General features: G+C 49.9%; 1 protein-coding gene across 15 annotated transcripts in view; it reads right to left on the reverse strand.

The window, feature by feature from the left end:
• The window catches only part of pleca (plectin a), a 68,496-nt gene extending 45,490 nt beyond the window's left edge, over window positions 1-23,006 (reverse strand). For 3 of the 15 annotated variants that reach the window (XM_057021193.1, XM_057021195.1, XM_057021191.1), the window contains exon 1: window positions 18,338-18,504. In XM_057021193.1, coding sequence (XP_056877173.1) covers window positions 18,338-18,428 — 91 coding nt within the window. In that variant the 5' untranslated portion in view covers window positions 18,429-18,504. Of the gene's footprint in view, window positions 1-1,251; window positions 2,666-2,789; window positions 4,654-11,046; window positions 11,225-18,337; window positions 18,505-20,473; window positions 20,676-22,520 lie in introns of those variants that run through there. The other 12 variants (XM_057021183.1, XM_057021182.1, XM_057021204.1 and 9 more) reach the window with 8 other exon arrangements.
• Window positions 23,007-24,126: the final 1,120 nt, after the last annotated feature.

Raw genomic sequence — 24,126 nt, forward strand, 5'->3', positions numbered from 1 at the left:
CCAACACGTCATTGGAGTTTCCTCTAAGATGGATGACACCTTGTAACAGGAAGCTTGTGACCTCCTGCTGCCGTCTGTTGTGTCTGTCTCCAGGAGACGCCGTCCACCGTCCCCCAGTGTCCAGTTCATACCCATCACGTGTGGCGCCTGAAGAGCTTTTTATAACTTTGGCTCATGCTAAAAGCCCTTTTACCTTCTTTCACCTTCCCTGGGACAAAGGCACCTTGTGGGGGGCTCCCAACAAACATCAGAATTATGGGTTGCAGGAATTTGCAGCTGAATGCAGATTTGTGCGATATTGAGGCCGACATAATGTCAAGCCTCAAGCCAATATTTGTCTACGAATTTCCCAGTCAAAGCAGCCGTCCTGACAACCTTTATTTGATCAGTGCTCCACCTGTGCAAAGTTTACATGGAAACATATTCAGCAGCTAAAGGGGATTCAGTTTCTCCTCATTTGGTTTTGGTATTAACATTTAGAATTCAAATGTTTTCCCTTTAAGTTTCCAGGTTTCCTTATAGAGAAAATGAAGACCATTAACGTGACAAATGTTCTTATCAACTAAAGGTGTGTCTCCTTAGAGTGTCACCGCGCTGCTCAGTATCCAACCTGGGACCCCGGCAGAGACAAAGGTAGAGTTCTTGGCCTGACATGAGGCTTCAGGCTACCGCTTAGTTGAACATGAAGGAGTCTCTTATAATACTCGCACAGACCAAAGAACATTGTCTGTTCACATGTACCTGTCAGTCAGGCAACCTTCTTTTGGCCGCAGGGCGTGTTGCAGGCATGCACAGGTGTGCCGCTGCAACAGGCTCTACGGGCAGTAAAACAGGTGTGGGGCCTTAAGGTGTGTCTGGCAACAGTCAAAGCCTGAAGGCAACCTTGAAGGTAACCACCAACAAACTTCCCCTGCGGCACAACTGAGCAGAAAATACATCCGAAAATAAATGACAGTAGAGAGAGAAGTTAAGCTGAAATCATCTGTTTTGTCTGAATTTCCTTTTCAGACGGGCATGACAGAGGACTCCGGGGGAAATGCTCTGCAGCTCACTGCAGCAGGCAACTACAGGGTTAACTGAGCGTACAGGAACTGAGGAGGAAAAAAGAGGAGGGAGCAAAGGGGAGAAGTGCGCTGGGCAGAAATGTTCGGCACAGGAAAGCAGATCCACCGGGCAGGACGGCCGCTGGGAAGCTAGCAACAGCCACCGTCAGGGTCCGTGGTCGCTTCTCCTGAAACCAGCTCGTCTTACCTTGTTTGGAGCGCGCCCTCCATCGCCACACCGCCATTAAGGCAACCATGTGTCCCACAACCACCAGGGCTGGGAACACACTTCCAGGGGGGCTTGCCGGCATCGGGCCTGGTCAAAAGTGGACGGTCCCAGTCTCAGAAGGCAGGTGGGGAAGGGTGAAAGGTGAGGAGGGGTGGAGGAGGAGGAATGGGGGGGGCTAGGGGTGTGTTGCCATTCTAGAATTTTAGTGCTGCAGCCCAAGTTGTGAGTGACTTACAAAAGAGCGAGCAGGCTCCAACAGCAGCCCTCCCCTGCTGCTCGGTGGCCCTCCCCCTTCTCGCCCTGCTACTCCAACAACTCCTAGTGTTTCTCTTCTTCGCCACTCTCTCGTGTGCACATTGAACTTGGGCTAAAGAAACTCTTCCTTTTCAGCTTCTTTGCAGCCTCCACAGAGTTTTTGAGGAGGGGTAGTTGTCTCTCAAGTCAGAAGGGACAACTGGTCCCCCCCAGCAACGGTCTGGTCGCTTCACCTCAGCCTTTAACACTGAATAAAGCTGCTTCATGCGACACCTGCCTGCAGAGTCTCCACATCAACCCTCTACAAGTCTTTCTTTCAGCCTCTGCCTTCTTTTCCATGGTGGGTTTACGGGGCACACGTTGTCCAAGGACCACCCCCGTTCCGTTCCACCAGACTGTTTATACCAAAGCCTCACAATTTTATTTTCCGCTTCCTGTAAATTCTTTCTCATTATATAACTTCACTATGTTTCCTTGGATACTAATTGCTACCTTATGCTTGGGTGAAATATCCTTGCCTATAAGCTTCCTGCATCACTGTGTGGCCACTAAAATGCTCAGAACCTTTTTAACCTTTAAATCATAAAGTCCCTCTTTATGTCATTGAAGGAGCCCCTGTTTTAAAATCATTTCAGTCATTTACATGTTAAGACGAGGTTTCTTTTTATGAAGTCTTAACATGTTGTCTGCCAACAACACAAGCATTGTGCTCAACCAAGCCAGAGAGGCTTTTCTAACGAATTATCATTAGCATGGTGTAAAACACAGGTCATTTATGGAAGTTGCAAAAGAAAGGAGTCTCTTGAAAGTTAAGTGAAGACGAGGAAACATGAGGAACATGGGAATGAGACAGGCCTGACATCCCAAGTCTTTGAAATTAGCAACCAAATTTATGAATTAGTGACAGTGGAGCCAGATCCATCAGGAAGGGAGAAAAAAGGAAGAAAAAGCAGCAAAAACAGCCCTCGTGCACACGGAGGCCTGGACCAAAATTCCTTCCACCACTCCTCTATGGGAGGAGTCCTTCCACTCCCACTTTTCACATAGCATGTGTTAGCTCAATCACTCTTCTTCAGCCATAAAAATGTCATGTTCTGACACATGTGAAATCTAGTTGAAAGACACGAGTGTCTTCCATCTGTAATGAGAGGTGCCCCCCCCCCAACACTGGTAAAGATGCTGGGATGCCCAATGCAAAGAATTCAGTCTGGCTCATTTTATTCTGCGATCCAAACAGGTTAATGATGAAAACAAGAACCTACCGTCTGGTGGCCTCGAACAGAAACAGCAGCACAACTCCATCTTTGCTCAGCGTCTCCACAACTTTTAGAGAATATATCGGACGGCCCAAGGAGTCAAATCTGACCTGACGACATTGAGTTCTGGTTAATACCAGGGGGGCGTGCTAAACAGCGCAGGAAGAAAGAAAAAAGAGAAGCAGTTCCACGGCTGGGAAGTCAAAGGAGACGAGAGAATGTGAAGCTTTGCTGAGTGGAAACAGCGTCTGCATTTCTAACGGGAGCCACTGGATGGATTCAACGTGCCACCCTTCCAGACCTCCACATTCATTCCTTTTTTTCTTTTGCTTTTTTTCCCCAACAGGATTTAGACAAAGGGAGGAAAAGGGACTTAAAGCAGCCAGCTTCTGTAACAAGGGGCTCTCTGTGGGAGCATGAAACGCCTTCGTGTCCACATGACATTAATCACACTGTGAATGGATCTAATGAAATCTTAATCACTGGGACATTAATTTTCATTTCACATATTGTTATAACATGAGGGCACATCCTGCACAAATCCTTCCTCCTTTAGGAGGGGGGGGGGCTAGGGCAACATTTAATCTGTGAAATGTGCTTTAATGGCAATAACTCTTATAATGTGCTAAAGAACGCAGAGGTGGGAAACACCTGAATTAAAAATGAAGATTGTTTCAGGATCAGAAGCTCAACATGCACATGCTTGTGTGTCTTTAACCACCTTCCTTCCTTTGGTTTGTAATTCAACTTTGATTTTGGACTGTTAGATGTATTTAGAAAAATGCTCTTTTTGACTTTTGGATTCAATTCTTTTAAAAGTGAATTAACTTTTGTGTCCAAACTAAGTAAACGACCCAACAACACGGAGTACTGAGTGTGTCTATCTTGAGATATTCCATCTGTGTTCTGCCTTCAGTTTGTTCACCCTGAACGGTTCTGTGCAGGGGGGGAGGTGCAGCGTAACCCCCCCCCCCCGAAGGGAACATGATCCCAACGCTGCCACGCAGTGTGAGTGGCATCAGCTCCTTGTTCAGGGTGAGGGAAGGATCTGTAATTTACCTAGACAGGGCGAGTTATGTCCGTCTGTCCTAGAGTGAGCCCAGACAGGTAGACACGCCCACACCTGCCTATCGTCTCAGGTCAGACACAACGTCTGTGCTGACACCTTGGTAACGAGACAGAACTGTAAGCAAAAACCTACCTTGTCCTCGTTGGATCAGAGCCTCCATAAGATCTCTAGTACAGTAAACTTCCATCGTAGATTTGATTATTCTGGTGGGCTTTTGTGCGTCGGGCTGCAGGATGGATCATCTGAACAGGCCTTTGGAGATGAAAGGTTGCCTTGGCTATAGGCTCAGATACTAAAGGGCAAACCAAAGGTGGCAGATGCCACATGTCCTCAGATGGACGACTTCTGCTGCCCCCCCATTTAGGGGAGTCACAGGAGGGAAACGCTGAGCTGGTTTAATTGTTGCCACAGTTCCAGGACTCTGCTTAGTCACATGAACTGTGTCCCAAAATGTACGATGGAAATAATGTGTTTAGAAATGGCAGCAGTGGGGGAGGAAGCCCGGCACAGCCTTTCCCTTCCCAGCCCACAGACACTCAGTCACCACTCAAAAGAGCTTTTACACGCTGACTTCTTCTATTTGGTCATTGATGATCTGGCCTGAAAGATTTAATCATCTCCAGCTCAGCTTTGGTGGATTCTGAGATTCTTTCTAACGTTCTAACATGCTACATTTCCTAAAGTCTCATTGAAATCCCCGTTAACTAGGACACGCGCACAATCGCAACCTTAAAAACTGCAGTTTATTAAATTCAGCAACTTCTTAAAGTAACAAAAGAACTCTTTGAATTTAAGAGTTATTGGACGCAAAGGCTGGAGGTTGTGTTGGTGTTCTAAGATTTCTTCTGTTAAGAGAAGCCCTAAAGGTCAGCCCAGGTCACCGAGAGGGAGGGGGGGGTGGAGGGAGGGAGGGAGGGAGGGAGGGAAGGATGGAGGGGGGGAGGTAGTGGAGGGAGGGAGGGAGGGAGTGGAGGGAGGGAGGGAGGGAGGGATGGAGGGAGTGAGGGAGTGGAGGGAGGGAGGGAGGGAGGGAGTGAGGGAGTGGAGGGAGGGAGGGAGGGAGGGAGGGAGGGATGGAGGGAGGGATGGAGGGAGGGAGGGAGGGAGGGAGGAGGGAGGGAGGGAGGGTTGGGGCCAGGGTCTGGGTTAGGGTTAGGGTTAGATGCTCCCATCAACCAGTAGATGGAGAGAAATAAAGTCTCTACCACTAATATCATTTCAAATGAGCCGCTAACCCTAACCCTAACCCTAACCCCTAACCCTAACCCTAACCCCTAACCCTAACCCCTAACCCTCTAACCTAACCCTAACCCTAACCCTAACCTAACCCTAACCCTAACCCTAACCCTAATCCTAACCCCTAACCCCCTAACCCTAACCCTCTAACCCTAACCCTCTAACCCTAACCTAACCCTACCCCCTAACCCCTAACCCTCTAACCTAACCCTAACCCTAACCCTAACCCTCTAACCCTAACCCTAACCCTAACCCCTAACCCCCTAACCCTAACCCTCTAACCCTAACCCTAACCCTAACCTAACCCTAACCCCTAACCCCTAACCCTAACCCTCTAACCTAACCCTAACCCTAACCCCTAACCCCCTAACCCTAACCCTCTAACCCTAACCTAACCCTAACCCCCAACCCCCTAACCCTAACCCTAACCCTACCCCTAACCCTAACCCTAACCCCTAACCCTAACCCTCTAACCCTAACCCTCTAACCCTAACCCTAACCCCTAACCCCTAACCCTAACCCTCTAACCCTAACCCTAACCCTAACCCTAACCCTAACCCTAACCCTGACCCAGCAGTGAGGAAGACTATCAGTCGATGTGGCAGATCAGATCATAAGACCGTTCGCATAGCACACTGTGTGGGCACATGTGTGTGTGTGTGTGTGTGTGTGTGTGTGTGCGAGAGAGAGAGAGAGAGAGAGAGAGAGAGAGAGAGAGAGAGAGAGAGAGAGAGAGAGAGAGAGAGTCGCCACAATGAATCATCAAAATTGAATGGTAAGGTGTGGCCAGCCGGGCTTGTGTGATCACCATAGAAACATGCCACAAACAGCGTAACGGTGGTCAGTGTTGCCATTGGCAACGCTAAAAACAGAGTTTTATTGGAAGCGCTTTACCGTGCAACCTCAGAGGACCTCAAATTTTCATGCAGTCTGGCACTGTGGATCCAGGATATATGGACCCTTCTGGACGGGAGCTGCCCCCCCGTTCTTCACCGCTGTGCCCTCACACTTTCATCTCGTGTCCAGAAATGCTGAAAAATAAATCTGGGCGCACTAAATCTTTCCGCTGTTGCTGGAAAAAGCAGACGCAGCGTTCTCCCGCACTCAACAGGCCGACAATACGGCGGCCAAAGAGAAAACCTCCACAACGTTTTCCTGCACTCTTAAAAGCAAAGTTTGACCATAAATGTCTGAATTTATTTAATTTGACCGTGAGGAGGCTCCTATCACGGCGGGGGGTCACAAGCCTCCGGTCAGGATGATGTGTGAGGTACCGTTAAAGGCGTCTCCACGCCGGCGTCGGCCTCCTCACGGATCCTCCGGTCAGTGAGAAACGGGCGACTTTAAAATGGACCCTTTCAGACCCGGCTCAGCCCCGCCGGGCCTGCATTCCTCACAGCTCCAGATCACTCCCAGACGTTGCAACAACACCCTGAGAAAAATGCCAGATGGCAACTAGGAATTGTTTGGAGGAGAGCCATGAAAAGGTCTTCTGAGGAACCAGGAGAGGTATTTATACGGGGGCGGTGGGGGGGCAGGTTGTTGTTAGTTTCAGCCTTTGGGCCAGAGCCAGGCTGCATAACTTTAGCTGTGAAGACAATTTAAGGATTTAAACTCCACTGTGGCCAAACTGTGCACGGTGCGTGTGCACGCTGCGTGTGCACGGTGCGTGTGCACGGTGCGTGTGCACGGTGCGTGTGCACGCTGACATCACTATTGATCCAACCAACAGTCCAAAACTCAAAGAGCCTTCAAAGGCTGTGAAAAGGCAGAGAAACGTCTGATTTATGAAGATTGTGAGTCTTTGATCATCGTGCCTCTAATTGTGCTGAACTGATTTTATACCACGAGGGCTTCTACAGGACCTGGCTTCTTCCCCAGGCCATCCTTCATTCAGAGGTAATGACAGAACTACTAGAACATGACAGAAGTGGCCTCCAACTTCAGAACCGATCCAGTTCCATTTCTTTCATAACCACAAAAGCAGTCGGACAAATGTCATGGCAACCGTGCTGCCAGCAGTGGCCACGTTAGGGACGCTGATATTGAAACATACATACTCACTCCCCCCTCCAGAGCAGCCTCCTCAGCCACTCCTGCAACACCTCAGACTCCTCACAAGCTTTCAGGCGACGCAGACACTTACCTGGAAGAGAGACAGACGGGGGAAAGGGTGAAGCACAGCTGCAGAAACCTTCTCCAAGGTTTGGTTTCACTCAACACATTCATCTCAAGCATCAACTGCATTCAACAATAAACCTAACAGTCAATATTTAATAAAGTTAAAGCAGCTACTAACGGCTGCTGTGCCTGCCTTTGCTTCAGCTATACTGCCACCTTCTGGACACTTCTGGGAAAACCTACTTTCCGCTCGGTGATTTGGGAATTAAGCACCTTCAGTTTCTGTTCCATTTGTCCTGGTCAAAACGGACCAGAAAAGGTGCAATCCATCCCACGAAGCAGGCGGATGGGAGGAAGCGGTGGGTGATTAGAGGGGATTATCTCATTAAGGAGCAGTTGTTCTTGAGACTCACAGGAAATCTGAGGTTAACGAGGTTAAGCAGCAACACAGAAAGGCCGCTCAGCTGCGCTCGTGTCAGAGGAATCAACGACTAGGAGCGACAGGTTCAGTGGCAGGACCAACAGCCAGCTACTCTGGGTCAGGGTTTCACTCATCTCAGGACCAGCCAGGACGGTCTCTGTTCCAGGACCAGCTGCTCACCTGATCACTGACCCGACCTGGTCCTGAAGCCGTTCGTTAGGGTTAGGGCTCTTTCACTGGACAACTGGGTGTCAACACACAGCAAAGGTCAAATCAGGTCAACGCGGTTTTCGTTGGGTTTGACGCAGCATCAAAGTTACTAAGACTCTTAGAAATGATAAAAACTAACTCCAGCACCAGTGAGTTGCTTAGCTTAGCATTTAGCTTTATCCCACAAGGGAAATTCCTGCTTTTATTACTTTTATTTGATATAGTTATGTTATTTTAGCATATTTATTTGCCTTCGATCCTAAATATGCTTCTATATTTATTAAGGAAAAGTGGTGTGTGTGTGCGTATGTGTGTGTCCTGTAATCTTTGCGTACACTTGATTTTACACTTGGGAAAAGCTGCTTTACTTAATGTGGGATAAATCCTGAATGTTCACGTGCACTCACAACACACACACACACACACATTGCACAACATGGCTCCAGCACAGAAGCAGGTGAGGAATCTGAAACATGGCCTTGCTGCTCAAGTGTGTGTGTGTGTGTGTGTGTGTGTGTGCGCTGCCAACTCTGACACTGATATATGAGCCCCTCATTTGTGGCCAAGAAATACTGACGGACTGGAGGCATCATGCAAGAAACAGCTGTCTGTCACACACATTTCAAGTTTATACAGTCAAACTTTGTTCCAGCCGCTGTCCTACGGGTCGCCGGTGCACCAGTCCTACGGGTCGCTGTCCTACGGGTCGCCGGTGCACCAGTCCTACGGTGCACCAGTCCTACGGTGCACCAGTCCTACAGGTCGCTGTCCTACGGGTCGCCGTGCACCAGTCCTACGGGTCGCCGGTGCACCAGTCCTACGGGTCGCCGGTGCACCAGTCCTACGGGTCGCCGGTGCACCAGTCCTACGGGTCGCCGGTGCACCAGTCCTACAGGTCGCTGTCCTACAGGTCGCCGGTGCACCAGTCCTACAGGTCGCCGGTGCACCAGTGCTACAGGTCGCCGGTGCACCAGTCCTACAGGTCGCCGGTGCACCAGTCCTACGGGTCGTGCACGTGGGTGCAGAAGATGAAGAGACAGAAGACAGGAAGCTCCAGAGGTCAAAGGATGAAGATAGGAAGGTAAATCTGTGGTAAATCTAATATTTCCACTTTCCAGTATGAAACGACCAGTATGAAACGACCAGTATGGTTGGTGTGAACCTAAACAAATTACAGAAACAGGATGGATCCTTTTTAAATGAAAAATGTTTTGAATAATTCTTCCATTTCTAAATGAACCTGCTGGTTCTGGTCCAGTCTGGCTCCACCGGCTGGTGTCCAGACCACCACATGCTTGTCAATGAGCCACAGGGAATTTAGAGCCAACGTGCAAGTTCATGCTCTGTACATCCATCCAGTTCAAACTGGAAACCACTGCTCACGTCTCAGAAAGTCTGGATGATCCCCCAAAGTTCTGGTCAAAACCCTTTTGTGGTTAAAAATAGACTTTTTCCAAGTTTGTCAACAGAATACATGAATGATGATGCAGATTCCTAGAGATGGTTAACTGGTGATCAGGCTGCAACTACCATCAACCTAACCCTAACCCTAACCCTAACCCTAACCTAACCCTAACTCTAACCTAACTCTAACTCTAACCCTGAACCCTAACCCTGAACCCTAACCCTAACCCTAACTCTAACCCTAACTCTAACCTAACTCTAACCCTAACTCTAACTCGAACCCTAACGCGAACCCTAACGCGAACCCGAACCCGAACCCTAACCCGAACTCGAACGCTAACCCTAACGCGAACCCTAACGCGAACGCTAACCCTAACGCGAACCCGAACGCTAACCCTAACGCGAACCCGAACCGAACCCGAACGCGAACGCAACCCGAACGCGAACCCGAACTCGAACTCTAACCCTAACCCTAACTCTAACTCTAACCCTCCTAACCCTAACCCTAACGCGAACCCGAACCCGAACGCGAACGCTAACCCTAACTCGAACGCGAACCCGAACGGAACCCGAACGCGAACCCGAACCCTAACCCTAACGCGAACGCTAACGCGAACCCTAACTCTAACCCGAACTCTAACTCTAACCCTAACGCGAACCCTAACCCGAACCCTAACCCTAACCTAACTCTAACTCTAACCTAACCTAACCCTAACTCTAACTCTAACCTAACCCTAACTCTAACCTAACCTAACCCTAACCCTAACCCTAACTCTAACCCTAACTCTAACTCTAACTCTAACTCTAACTCTAACCCTAACTCTAACCCTAACTCTAACCCTAACTCTAACTCTAACTCTAACCCTAACCCTAACTCTAACCCTAACTCTAACTCTAACCCTCCTAACCCTAACCCTAACCCTAACTCTAACCCTAACCCTAACTCTAACCCCTAACCTAACCCTAACTCTAACCCTAACTCTAACCCTAACCCTAACTCTAACCCTCCTAACTCTAACTCTAACCCTTAACCCTAACTCTAACCCCTAACCTAACCCTAACTCTAACCCAACCCTAAATCTAACCCTAACCCTAACCCTAACTCTAACCCATCAACCTAACTCTAACCCTAACCCTAACCCTAACTCTAACCCATCAACCTAACCTAACCCTAACTCTAACCTACAAACTACAGGGATGTGATAACTGACTGAGGGCTGGATGAAAGTTAAAATCCTCTCCCTCTCTTCTTCTGCATTTTCAGTGTTGATGAACCTGACAGGGGAGGCAGCTTTGTTGCCTCCTGCCTGAGGGGCAGGGCACCAGTAGGTCGTAGTGCTGCTCTGCTGCTCTGCTGCGCTGCTGCTCTGCTGCTCTGCTGCTCTGCTGCTCTGCTGCTCTGCTGCGCTGCTGCTCTGCTGCTGCTGCTCTGCTGCTCTGCTGCTCTGCTGCTCTGCTGCTGCAGGTTTAGGGCTGCAGACACGTCCCTCCTGCCGCATTCTGCAGCAGGAGCCTCCTGCAGCAGACGCACTCATAAAACACACCGACTCAGCACAATGGGTGCCCGACCCGCCGCCCCAACCCTGGACACGCCTGCACAACAAGCAGAACAAAAGCTTTTCAGCCCTTTTCTCTGTGGAACCATGCAGAGAAGCGACACGGCCGAGAATCACAAATCCACCGATTGGCCCAAAAGCCTGGAAACCTTCCGAAATAAACTTTTTGTTCATGTTGCACCACGTGAGAAGGAAGCCTGCGCGACGGTCCGAGGAACCAAAACAGGACAAAGGCAAGAGGAGTACCTTTAAGAGAGCTGATCTCGTGCTGAATAGAGCGTCCAGAATCCATGTTCAAGGTTCTGCAAGGTCGGCTCAGGAGCAGAACGTGGCGCTGGAGGATGGAAGCGTCTCCACTACTGCAGAGTGCTGCTCTGCCTCCCCCTTCTGGCTCTGCCTCCCCCTTCTGGCTCTGCCTCCCTCTGCCCTGATGCTCCCACTGGAGTTCACAGCCTAGTGATTCTGTTTACTCTCCCTCCCTCTCCCTCTCTTTTCCTTCCCTCTCTCTCTCTCTCTTCCTCTCTTTTCCTTCCCTCTCTCCCTCTCTTTTCCTTCCCTCTCCCTCCCTCTCTTTTCCTTCCCTCTCTCCCTCTCTTTTCCTCCCCCTCCCTCTCTCCCTCTCTTTTCCTCCCCCCTCTCTCCCTCTCTTTTCCTTCCCTCTCCCTCCTTCTCTTTTCCTCCCCCTCCCTCTCTCCCTCTCTTTTCCTCCCCCCTCTCTCCCTCTCTTTTCCTTCCTTCCCTCTCCCTCCCTCTCTTTTCTAAGCATGACTCGGCAGTCTAACCTGCATTGCTGAGTCGCAGCACCTTCTGAGAGGCAGAAGGTGAAGCTGCAGCCATAAATCATTGAAGCTCGGGGAGCTCCGTGATGGAGGATGATGCACCGCCCGATGTCTGCAGTGGGCGCAGCTCTTTCCCTCATGGGTTCGGAGCTGAAGCTGCACATTTCTCACACTGACATGCAGGACTGTGCAGGTTTATACCATCACTCTCCATCTCGTCCTCATAATTATCTACAGCAGCTCAGTGGAAGTGATGGTCACATGATCTTCAGATTAGACTCACTGTTATTTTATTGGGTGGCCTGCAGACACTCTTCACGTTCAGCTAAAATCTGCCCCTTTTATCTTTAAATACGGATAAATGACTAATTTATGCTTTTATTTTCTGGACCATAACGCATTAAAAGAATCAAACTATTAGAAGACAAAACATACCTACATTTTCACGACTATAAGGCGCACCTAAAACACTGAGATTTTCTCAAAAATCGACGGTGCGCCTTATAATATGGAGCGCCTTGTGTGTGGACTGAGTTCCAAAATCTGCTGTGCACCTTTGGTGGGTGCACTACGGTAAACACTCTGCCAATTGATTAGCTGCACACCTCCGCGTAAGGATCCCCTAAAATGGCACCGGTCAAGCGAGACGCGTATGAATGAGGCTTACTTTAAACTGCAGGCCATCGAATATGAACCTTAACCCTAACCAGGAGAGGGCGGCCATCTTCCCTAACCCTAACCAGGAGAGGGTGGCCATCTTCCCTAACCCTAACCAGGAGAGGGCGGCCATCTTCCCTAACCCTAACCAGGAGAGGGCGGCCATCTTCCCTAACCCTAACCAGGAGAGGGTGGCCATCTTCCCTAACCCTAACCCTAACCAGGAGAGGGTGGCCATCTTCCCTAACCCTAACCCTAACCCTAACCCTAACCCTAACCCTAACCCTAACCAGGAGAGGGCAGCCATCTTCCCTAACCCTAACCAGGAGAGGGCGGCCATCTTCCCTAACCCTAACCCTAACCCTAACCCTAACCCTAACCCTAGCCCTAACCCTGACCCTGACCCTAGCCCTAACCCTAACCCAGTTAGAGGTTAGGGTTAGTCAGTGTTAGTGTTATGACCGTCTCTTATGACAGTCTGTGTTATGATTGTTGCTTATCTCAACTAATTAATGATCCTAATCTAATGACCATATGGTGACTACAGGGACTGAATAGATGGGGGAGGAGCTAATGCTCATTCTGTAGTCGGCCACAATTAAGATGAACGTTTATTTGGTCGTCATATTTAAGGGACACTTATATCGTTTAGGTTTAAAATATGTTTCCTGTCATATCTAACGCTGTCATTTGTTCCAATATCTTAAATTTCTATCCTAAATATCAACATCTTAAATATATGACAGATGGATCAACCAATCTGAAGCAGGATGAGAGCCAGCCGCCCTCGGTGGTCCAGTGAAAGGGACCTCAGCGTTTACAGGCCCCTAAACCAGAGATTTTTCTTGTTTTTGATTAAATTGGAACCGTGCTGACTCTGTACCGGCATTCCTGACATTAATCTGGCTTAGCAGCATGCCAGAACCAGGGTGTTAACACTATTGTTCCGTCACAGACCAGTGAGGGATCAGGATCTGTGGGTCAGGACCTGGGTCCAGGTGGGAGATTAGGATCTGTGGGTCAGGACCTGGGTCCAGGTGGGAGATCAGGATCTGTGGGTCAGGACCTGGGTCCAGGTGGGAGATTAGGATCTGTGGGTCAGGACCTGGGTCCAGGTGGGAGATCAGGATCTGTGGGTCAGGACCTGGGTCCAGGTGGGAGATTAGGATCTGTGGGTCAGGACCTGGGTCCAGGTGGGAGATCAGGATCTGTGGGTCAGGACCTGGGTCCAGGTGGGAGATCAGGATCTGTGGGTCAGGACCTGGGTCCAGGTGGGAGATCAGGATCTGTGGGTCAGGACCTGGGTCCAGGTGGGACGGCTGATTCCTACAGCTGCTTCTATTGTGCTTGTAATTAATGAGCAAATGAACCAATGTGCAGATGCAAAGCTGCACAGAAAAGTCAATGAACACATCATTAACCTATGCCTATATGGCTAAAAGTCTGACATGTTGGAAAAGTCCCCACATGCTAAAGTGCCTTTTCACAAACATATTTCAATAATATTTGATGGAAATAACAAAGGACATAACTTTCAAAGCTCTTCTAAACTGTTTGGGAAGAGGCTAAAGCTACACAAATGCTAACTCGTCCTCGTGAAGGTTCCCTTCATGCTATGAGTCGTTTAAGGTGTTCAATGACTTCAAATTGCTCCATTTGATCCTGTAAACACTGAATTTATTCAAACTAAAGTCTGATCGTGGTTGAGTGGACGAATTTGAACCTGACAAAAGCTGTGATTGATTCAAATTCCTGCCCACATCTCGGCTTTTTTAATGAAACAGGACTCCCTGTTTCATTAAGCATATTAGCGTCATGGAAACTGGGACCTATTGTGGTTCAATGAACTAAAGTTTGATGTGTTTATGGTTTTTATGAGAAAATAAGCCGCAGAAATACCAGCATTTAGAACGATTTGTTTCTGTCTCCAGTTTTCAGCAGCTCAAATGTTTCAGTGGCACATGTGAACAAATGGGAGGTTGGTAGTTGAGTTCCCACCCTCGTGTGAAGCAACAGACAGGTGTGAAGGTTCTGCAGGCTAAATCAGCAGAAAGAGATCTGGGTTAGTACTGTGGCATCAGGTGTCCCTGTGACCAAACGTGGAGCTAAAATATGAGCGTGACCTCTGCCAGCAGAGGTCAGAGGATCTCTGCTCAGATACACGTTTCAGGTGTGAATCAAGGTGGAAATGCGTGTTTTACATCAAAGAGCTGAGGTTCCGCCCAAAAGACACTCAGCTCACTTTGATCCTACATCCATAGATGATGGAGATCATTTTCACTGCTTTGATGTAGCGAAGAAATGGACCCTTCCTCAGACATTCCACAAAGAAATGGACCCTTCCTCAGACATTCCACAAAGAAATGGACCCTTCCTCAGACATTCCACAAAGAAATGGACCCTTCCTCAGACGTTCCACAAAGAAATGGACCCTTCCTCAGACGTTCCACAAAGAAATGGACCCTTCCTCAGACGTATCACAAAGAAATGGACCCTTCCTCAGACATTCCACAAAGAAATGGACCCTTCCTCAGACGTTCCACAAAGAAATGGACCCTTCCTCAGACGTTCACAAAGAAATGGACCCTTCCTCAGACGTTCACAAAGAAATGGACCCTTCCTCAGACGTTCCACAAAGAAATGGACCCTTCCTCAGACGTTCACAAAGAAATGGACCCTTCCTCAGACGTTCCACAAAGAAATGGACCCTTCCTCAGACGTTCCACAAAGAAATGGACCCTTCCTCAGACGTTCCACAAAGAAATGGACCCTTCCTCAGACGTTCCACAAAGAAATGGACCCTTCCTCAGACGTATCACAAAGAAATGGACCCTTCCTCAGACGTTCCACAAAGAAATGGACCCTTCCTCAGACGTTCACAAAGAAATGGACCCTTCCTCAGACGTTCCACAAAGAAATGGACCCTTCCTCAGACGTTCCACAAAGAAATGGACCCTTCCTCAGACGTTCACAAAGAAATGGACCCTTCCTCAGACGTTCCACAAAGAAATGGACCCTTCCTCAGACGTATCACAAAGAAATGGACCCTTCCTCAGACGTTCCACAAAGAAATGGACCCTTCCTCAGACGTTCCACAAAGAAATGGACCCTTCCTCAGACGTTCACAAAGAAATGGACCCTTCCTCAGACGTTCCACAAAGAAATGGACCCTTCCTCAGACGTTCCACAAAGAAATGGACCCTTCCTCAGACGTTCACAAAGAAATGGACCCTTCCTCAGACGTTCCACAAAGAAATGGACCCTTCCTCAGACGTTCCACAAAGAAATGGACCCTTCCTCAGACGTATCACAAAGAAATGGACCCTTCCTCAGACGTTCCACAAAGAAATGGACCCTTCCTCAGACGTTCCACAAAGAAATGGACCCTTCCTCAGACGTTCACAAAGAAATGGACCCTTCCTCAGACGTTCCACAAAGAATGGACCCTTCCTCAGACGTTCCACAAAGAAATGGACCCTTCCTCAGACGTTCACAAAGAAATGGACCCTTCCTCAGACGTTCCACAAAGAAATGGACCCTTCCTCAGACGTTCCACAAAGAAATGGACCCTTCCTCAGACGTTCCACAAAGAAATGGACCCTTCCTCAGACGTATCACAAAGAAATGGACCCTTCCTCAGACGTTCACAAAGAAATGGACCCTTCCTCAGACGTTACTCCACCTGAAAACCTTCTGAGCTCTCATATATTTTACAACTTTTGAATTCACTGTCACAGAAGAACGTTTGAAAATAGAAGTGATGTGAAATCAGCTTCATTTGAATCGAGTTTTCTCAGGGCAGCAGCAACTGATCACATGGATGCGTGAGGGATCCATGACTGTACAGGTGCACGGCAGGTATGCAAACACAGACGCTGCTTCTATTTTTGTGTTTGAGCTCAAGTTGCAGGAATCTGATCTGGGGAAGGGGGGGGGGCGTTTCCACGGCAGCAGCGACTCACAGGGCTGATGTCAGGACCTCGAAAGGAACCCAGTGCTATTTAAACACTCACACACACACACACACACACACATACACCCACTCACACACACACACACACACACACACACACACACACTCTCTCACACACACACACTCTCACACACACACACACTCTCATACACACACACACACACATACACCCACTCACACACACACACACCACACACACACACATACACACACACACGCACACACACATACACACACACACACATACACACACTCATGTACATAATATCAGTGTCACTGCTTCGAGCATCTTGGAAAAGAACCTAGAATTTTCTTATAAAAGCACAAATAAGTAACCCCCGCCCCCCCCCCCCCCCCCCCCCCCCCCCCCCCACGTAAGAGCAGAGAACCAGAATGTTGGAAATGCACGTGCGTGGTGAAATCTCCCATCATGATGGAAATCAATATAAAACAACCCAAGTGGACCAGAAACACCTCAGAACCAGAGCAGGAGCTTCTGCAGCCGACCCAGCGTCGACCTCAGAATGTTTACACCAAATCCCTGAAGGTCACCAGGACCTGAGGGAGTCAAACCGCCTCCAAATCCTCCTTCAAGGGGGGCAGCTCAGGCTGCAGTGGAGGGTTCTTGGTTCCAGTCCCAGATGGGAGGTGCCCAGACACTTTCTACCACGGTACCCTTGAGCAAGGTACAGAATGCTCAAACCGACAGCCGACCATGTTGTGATGACCAGTTGTGCAACAAGCTGTGACGTAGCTTGTTTGAGGACTGCGTCAACTCCTGGTTGTATGTTTACAGGAGCATCAACCTCTGGCAACCTGGCAACCTCTGGCAACCTCTGGCAACCTGGCAACCTCTGGCAACCTGGCAACCTCTGGCAACCTCTGGCAACCTCTGACAACCTCTGGCAACTTCTGGCAACCTCTGGCAACCTCTGGCAACCTCTGGCAACCTGGCAACCTCTGGCAACCTCTGGCAACTTCTGGCAACCTCTGGCAACCTCTGGCAACCTCTGGCAACCTGGCAACCTCTGGCAACCTCTGGCAACTTCTGGCAACCTCTGGCAACCTCTGACAACCTCTGGCAACTTCTGGCAACCTCTGGCAACCTCTGGCAACCTGGCAATCTCTGGCAACTTCTGGCAATCTCTGGCAACCTGGCAACCTCTGGCAACCTCTGGCAACCTCTGGCAACCTCTGGCAACATCGCTGTCATTGCGATGAGAAGCTACGTTCTCACCTGCGGTGCCTTTTTTCTGAAAATGAGGTGGAGGATTCTAGAGGAAGAGTTTTTCCGGGTGCTGCTCTCGTGGAACACGGCTACGGATGCTCCCAGAATCCTCCGGAAAACAAAAGTGATCCTGCTTTATTTCTATTGATTCGATCACCTGGATGGGGAATGGAGACAAATGGATCGAGTTCACTTGCACAAATCAGCTCAGCGTCCCCGTCACAACAGTCAGGAAGTGTCTTGGAAAACAAGGTGAGATCCTGGCAGGACCAGGAAGTTAGAGGAGGATTCTGGGATGACCCGGCAGGATCACTCCAGCACAAAACCGCGTGGGAAGAAAACCGAGGGGTTTGATTGGATGAAACAGTTCAGGTCCAACAGTAAGATTGTTGTTCCTGAGCAAGACTCCATGTGGAGAGGAAACAGGGCTCATAATTCCGATCCAGGATTGGTTTTCTATTTTAAAGCTCCTTGAAGCGGAGCAACATCATCGGGTTCACGTCCCCCCGCGCAGCGAAACGGAGGACGTGGTGCTCAAAGCTGCTCCAGGTTCTGCTGGAACAGCAGCAAACAGGGAGGACTCCAGGTTCTGACTGGCCCGTGTTGGCCTGTGTGGACCTGTGGTCCTAAAGATGGTCTGTAGCGAGTCCTGTTTACCCAGAGAGTCGGCGCCCCCCCCCGCCGGCCGCCAGCTCTCCTCGCTGCCAACGTGTGTGTTCTCACCACCCTGTCCCACATCTCCCAACCTGAGATGTCAGACCTGACGTCTCTGTCCGGAACAAACGTGCTGCTTCCTCTGGCTCCCACGCTGAGTGGGTGTGTCTGAGGTGGGTAGAGCCAATTCTAGAAGCGTCCCTCTGAGAACGGCACACGTGCACAGCAAAGCAGGGGCGTCTTTACCTTTGTACTTCTCTCTGACGTTCTCATAGGCTTGCACGTAATCCTGCTCGTCCAACAGGCGCTGACCCGGCTCACACGTGGGCATGGACATGGTTTATCTCAGGCTGAACTGAACAGGGAACCCTTCACTCTCTGAACGTTCTGCTAACGTCTGCCACACACCCCGGGATACTTGGACAGCTCTCTGAGTCCCCACCCTCTTTCTTGTCCACACTCAGAGACAGTGTCCCCCTATAAAGCTCCAGATTTCATTCCGGACCACTGGCACCACCACTCCCCTCCTTTACTTGGGAAATTGCCCTTCACATATCAGAACCTCCCTCTTAAAGGAGCAGCAGTGGTGACATACCGGCGTAGTTGGTACCACTTGAGACGGAGTCACTGATCCTGTTATAGACCCACGCGCCCCAGAGACGGACACGGGTGCCTCTTCCCAGTAACACACCAGTCACAGACCGAGCAATGCTCCTGCTACTGGTGCAACTGGACCTGCCAGTTGTTGGAAGTCGTTGGAAGCTGGAACAATTTGTATCTGTGAGATGAGGGGACGTCTGTGGAATTCCTCCTGCTGGCTCTGTGTCGCCATGCTGGGCTTTGGCCGTGCAGCGCTGGCACCTTCAGATCATTTCATTTCATTTTCAGTTCAAATCAAACACAAACACAACGCTACATCCTAGCAGGACTGGCAGTGAGGGTAAAGAGGAAACGTGCTCACTGTCAGCAGAGCACGCTGCCCCCAAGTGTTCCGCGGTTGTATTGCACGACCGCCTTTCCCTAAATCAAAGGCAGTTAATGCCCTTAAATCCCCACTAAAGCAGAGGTGCTCTCTCCTACCATGCAGACATTGCTTTCACCTCAGATCCACATTCCTCGGAGAAGCATTTTCTGCCCGGAAGGACAGAGAACTCAGCTTGTCCGTGGCTCTGGAGGACCGGGACCTGCATCCAGGCAGCAGCTGTCAGGGGTAGTTTGTCCTGATAATCTCCCCAACCAGTGCTGTTTAATAAATGAGGAGATTAGTGGTGAAGGTACCCTCCTCGGAGGTGGGAAAGAAAGCCATTTTTCTGCATGATAACCAGATTCCATCCCTTGGGTGATCATACGGTTCGGTTCACAACTCCAAAAAAGACCTCGAGCTTGCTGGAAGGATTATTCCACGCAGCTTCCCTGGGAAGAGACTGCTGGACCTGCTGGTTTCCTCACCTGGTTAAGGTGATGACCACTTGATAACAAATACGCTTAAAACTAGGGCGAAGTTCCATGGAGGTGGATGTTCCAGAGCTTCACTGCTCCTGGTCCCAGGACAACAAACACCAGAAACCAACCATCGATGCTAACGGAGCACCGGATGGATGGATGGATGGTTGGGTGGATGGGTGGGTGGGTGGGTGGATGATGGATGGATGGATGGATGGATGGATGGATGGATGGATGGGATGGATGGGTGGGTGGGTGGTGGGTGGGTGGTGGATGGGTGGATGGATGGGTGGGTGGGTGGATGGATGGGTGGATGGATGGATGGATGGTGGGTGGGTGGGTGGATGGGTGGATGGGTGGATGGATGGGTGGTGGGTGGGTGGGTGGTGGATGGGTGGATGGGTGGATGGATGGGTGGTGGGTGGGTGGTGGGTGGGTGGATGATGGATGGATGGATGATGGGTGGGTGGGTGGGTGGATGGTGGATGGGTGGATGGGTGGATGGATGGGTGGGTGGGTGGTGGGTGGGTGGGTGGTGGGTGGATGGATGGATGGATGGGTGGGTGGGTGGTGGATGGGTGGATGGATGGATGGATGGGTGGGTGGTGGGTGGATGGATGGGTGGATGGAAGAAGGGTGAGTTGAGATCACATCTCACATGGGCGCTACAGCGCCCCCTTCTGGCCGTCTCAATCACAGCTGGAGAACGGCGCATATATATTCGTGGAACTGATGGAGAACATCTGTCCTCAGAACTGATGGAGAACATCTGTCCTCAGAACTGATGGAGAACATCTGCCCTCAGAACTGATGGAGAACATCTGTCCTCGGCACCCTGCTCACATCCAGAACCTCTCCAGAAACTCTGACGAGGCCCAGCTGACCGGAGGAACCAGAACCTGCCGGCCCCCCTGGGCTGGGGCCTCAGCAGCGTCCTACCTGCGATGCGGATGACGGCCCTCTCGGCTGGATCCAGCACGTCTCCAGAGGCAGACTTGGAGCGCTTCATGCGGTGGTGCCTGGGCAGGTTCCAGGGCAGCGTGTCGCCAGGAGACGAACAGCAGTTGGGATCGCTGGAGCGCTCCTCCGATGAAGCCCGGATTAAAGGGTTCTTCTTGGGCCCTGACTCCTCCTCCATGGTCTGGATGAGGAAATAAAAGGTTGATAGAAGGTGACTTAAGAACAGATTCCAGACTGTCTGGCAGACAGCATCATTTCGCCCATTTTAATAAAGTTAAGTAAATTATGTACAGAAAAAGGCTTTTAGCTTTCCCAGAGTGTCCTGGTGCTGACCCAAAGTCCTGACAGGAGGTCAAACCTCAAGCTCCAAGACCAACAGCTGCTAAGTGTCTCCAAACACATGACAACATTAAGCTAGTGCAGAAGATTGTATGGACACAATATGACTGCTGCCGTTTTAATATGTTCTGGTTGGGATGATACAGCCGCTACATCATGTTGCTACATGTAAACCACCCCCCCCCAATACAGTTCACCGTGGGTGTAACCAACGGCAACAGTGAGGCGTCGCCATTCTGCACCAGCTCTGCAATGACTCGGCAGCGTGAGCATCAGGCTGCTGCTGGAACGTCAGCGTTCTTCCATTTTAGCTGTGACTCAGCTAAAACCAGCTCCTCTGATCCGACCAGAGGAAACAAGAAACTCCCAAGAATAGCGTCAGACTGGTTCTGACTCGGTTGACCAGCCTCCAGCACGGGTCAGACTGTTCGTTATACATTCAGTGTTACATTATATCACAAGTGTATGTTATATCCAAACAACCTCCTTTATTCTAAATGCACTGTACAACCTGCACACGTGCATATATGTGCATATATATATGCATATATGCACATATATGCATATATATATGCACACATATATGTGTGCATATATTATGTGTATATATGTGTGCATATATGTGTGCATATATGTGTGCATATATATGTGTATATATGTGTGCATATATGCATATATATATGCACATATATATGCACACATATATATGTGCATATATATGTGTATATATGTGTGCATATATATGTGCATATATATGTGTATATATATGTGCATATATGCACACATATATGCACATATATATGCACACATATATGTGTGCATATATATGTGCATATATATGTGTATATATGTGTGCATATATATGCTATACTAGCAACTAACAGGCACATATTTGAGCATACATGCTGTCATTTTCATCATCATCTTTTGGGATTATGGCTTAAAAAACAAAGATGGTTTAAAACAAGTAAACAGGGTCCAAAGTGCTCAACTCCTCGCAAACGTGACCAGCTCGGGAGGAACGTTGCTCTCTGGACCATCACGCAGCCCTGAATCATCCAGGCGGTTTGGTGCCTTGCTCAAGGGAACCTGGGTGGTGCTCTAAAGGCGTGCTGTCCTCCCAAGGTCCCCTGCAGCCTGAGCTACTGCTAGCCTAGCCCTGAAGATGCTCACGTTACGCTACAGTAAATGTGTCATGAAGACCACGCTGAGTTATTTATGTGCACCATCTCAACCAACTGTATTTTTGGTCTTCGCACCTCTGCAGTGTGACGCAGAGCCAGCTGTTCTAGACAGAGGTGCTTCACTCGCGACGTCCTCCTGGGTTAGGGTGCCACCAGCAGCAGCGACCAGGCGGTGTGACGCGGTTACCAGGCAACCGCAAAGACCGCGAAAAGCGTGCTCTTGGGACTGGCAGCGCTCGAGGATGAAAGAAAGTTAGCGCGGCCTTTGGATTCTTTCCCTCCTTCACTCGATGGGCTTCAGTGGGTGCCTGCGTGTTCATCACGCACCATTGCGGTTCTGGATCCAGGCTGTTCTGGATGTTCTGGCGCGTGGGGATGGTGCAAAAGGAATAAATGCACGAATCTATCAGCGTTTTCCAACGTGCGCGCGCCTCCAGCGACATCCTAACATCCCAGTCGCAGCCTCGGCTATGCGGCAAAAGAACCAAGCGCTGCATACTCACGCGGGTGAAGGCGGTTCTGATCCGAGAGTCTCACTGTGGGCTCGCTGCAGTGGCGCCACCGATGCGCTCACCAGAACCGCTCCATGCCGAACTGGGACCGCGTCTGGGACCCGTCTGCTCGGTCATTCTCGCAGAGCTGCGGGACTGCGGAGGAGGAGGGGGCCCCCCGCCCGCACGCCGCATGCTTCCGGGACAGGGCGAAGGTCCGACCGCGAGCTCGGCTGCGCGCGTGTAGAAACGCGTCAGACTGCAGAAAGCGTGAAACGTGACGCTGCACTGCGGGTTTGAGACGCTTCCAGAGACTCTACGCGCACAAGTGACGCGTCTGCAACCTCTACAGACACGCGCGTTTCATGCACGCGACAGGGGATTAAAATAGACGAGCACATCAACAAAGTTGGCTTTTCTCATCGTGTGAGGGAATATAAGTGTGACGTGTTTCCATTGTTTGACAGTTGCGGGTTCTCCACTCGTTCCTACGGTGGCCGACAGGGGCGAAAAGCTGCAAAGGCTTTTGGGGACTCGCATCTCTTTATTGTGTTGTTGTGTAATGCATCGTTGGTGTGTGTATTCAGGAAATGTGACAAACATGTTGAAATTAAATCCCAAAAGTGCTCTTTCATGTAAACTGATGTGTGATAAATGTAGAAACGGAGTTATTTCATCAACACGCCGGGAGTCGCTCTGCATGGCGGAGGAAATTCACTCCTCACCTTCTGGGGACGCTCCTCCGTCTCCAGCCCGGCTTTACGCCCACGTCGCCTCCGTTTGGGCTGTGGCGACTCCTGTCCGAGGGCCGAAGTCTCCTGCAGCACCGCGTCCTGTGTCTGTCCAGGAACACCTCCTTTTTCCTTGGATTTTTTCTTCTTCTGGAATCACCAAAAGGATTCATGGAACATGCATTTGCTTCAAAGTATGTGTTGTTAATCTCCCCTTTAGTCCAAGATCTTCAGTCGGGAGTCATTTTAAGATCGTTTCAAACGTCTGTTAGCTTAAATCATCAGTGGCCAAAGTGGAACAGATTTGATTTCGCCCAGTCAGTTTCACATCTCAGCCACTGGAAATGTTCTGGATATTTGGCACGGCCGGACTGAGCCGGACAAAAGCTTCCTCATTCAAACATCTTTGATTCTGATTCACGTTGGCAGGTAAACAAAGGCTAAATTATTTGTGCTGTTGTTGGAGTCCAACTAACAGCCATTCATCATCGTTCACAATAGTTGTCTAGTGCAGCTTTTAAAAGCGCTTATTCGCTTACATCCCTTTTAAACTTTGCGTCACCTATAGCAGAGTTTGTGGGAAAGCAGGCGGATCGATAATTGGGCCGGGATGAGGGCCGGTTTGTCTCCTGAAGTAATCGAGTGTTCAGACTTGTGAGGCATGCAACGTTCTGAAAAGCACCGTTGTGTAACCGCATGTTCGCTGTGAAGGCAGCAGGACGCCTCGCTTCCATCAGGTTCAAATCCCGGGCGATCGCCCAGAGGTCACGGGCACGTGCAGCCGCCAGAGACGCGCCTCCGGGTGCGGAGCGCATGGAGCCGCCTCCGGCCGCCCGGCCACCCCCTCCAAGCATAAATGGGCTCTAACGGGCTCATTTATCAGAGCT

Source organism: Takifugu flavidus, chromosome 21 (genome assembly GCF_003711565.1).
Source record: "Takifugu flavidus isolate HTHZ2018 chromosome 21, ASM371156v2, whole genome shotgun sequence".
NCBI lineage: Eukaryota > Metazoa > Chordata > Actinopteri > Tetraodontiformes > Tetraodontidae > Takifugu > Takifugu flavidus.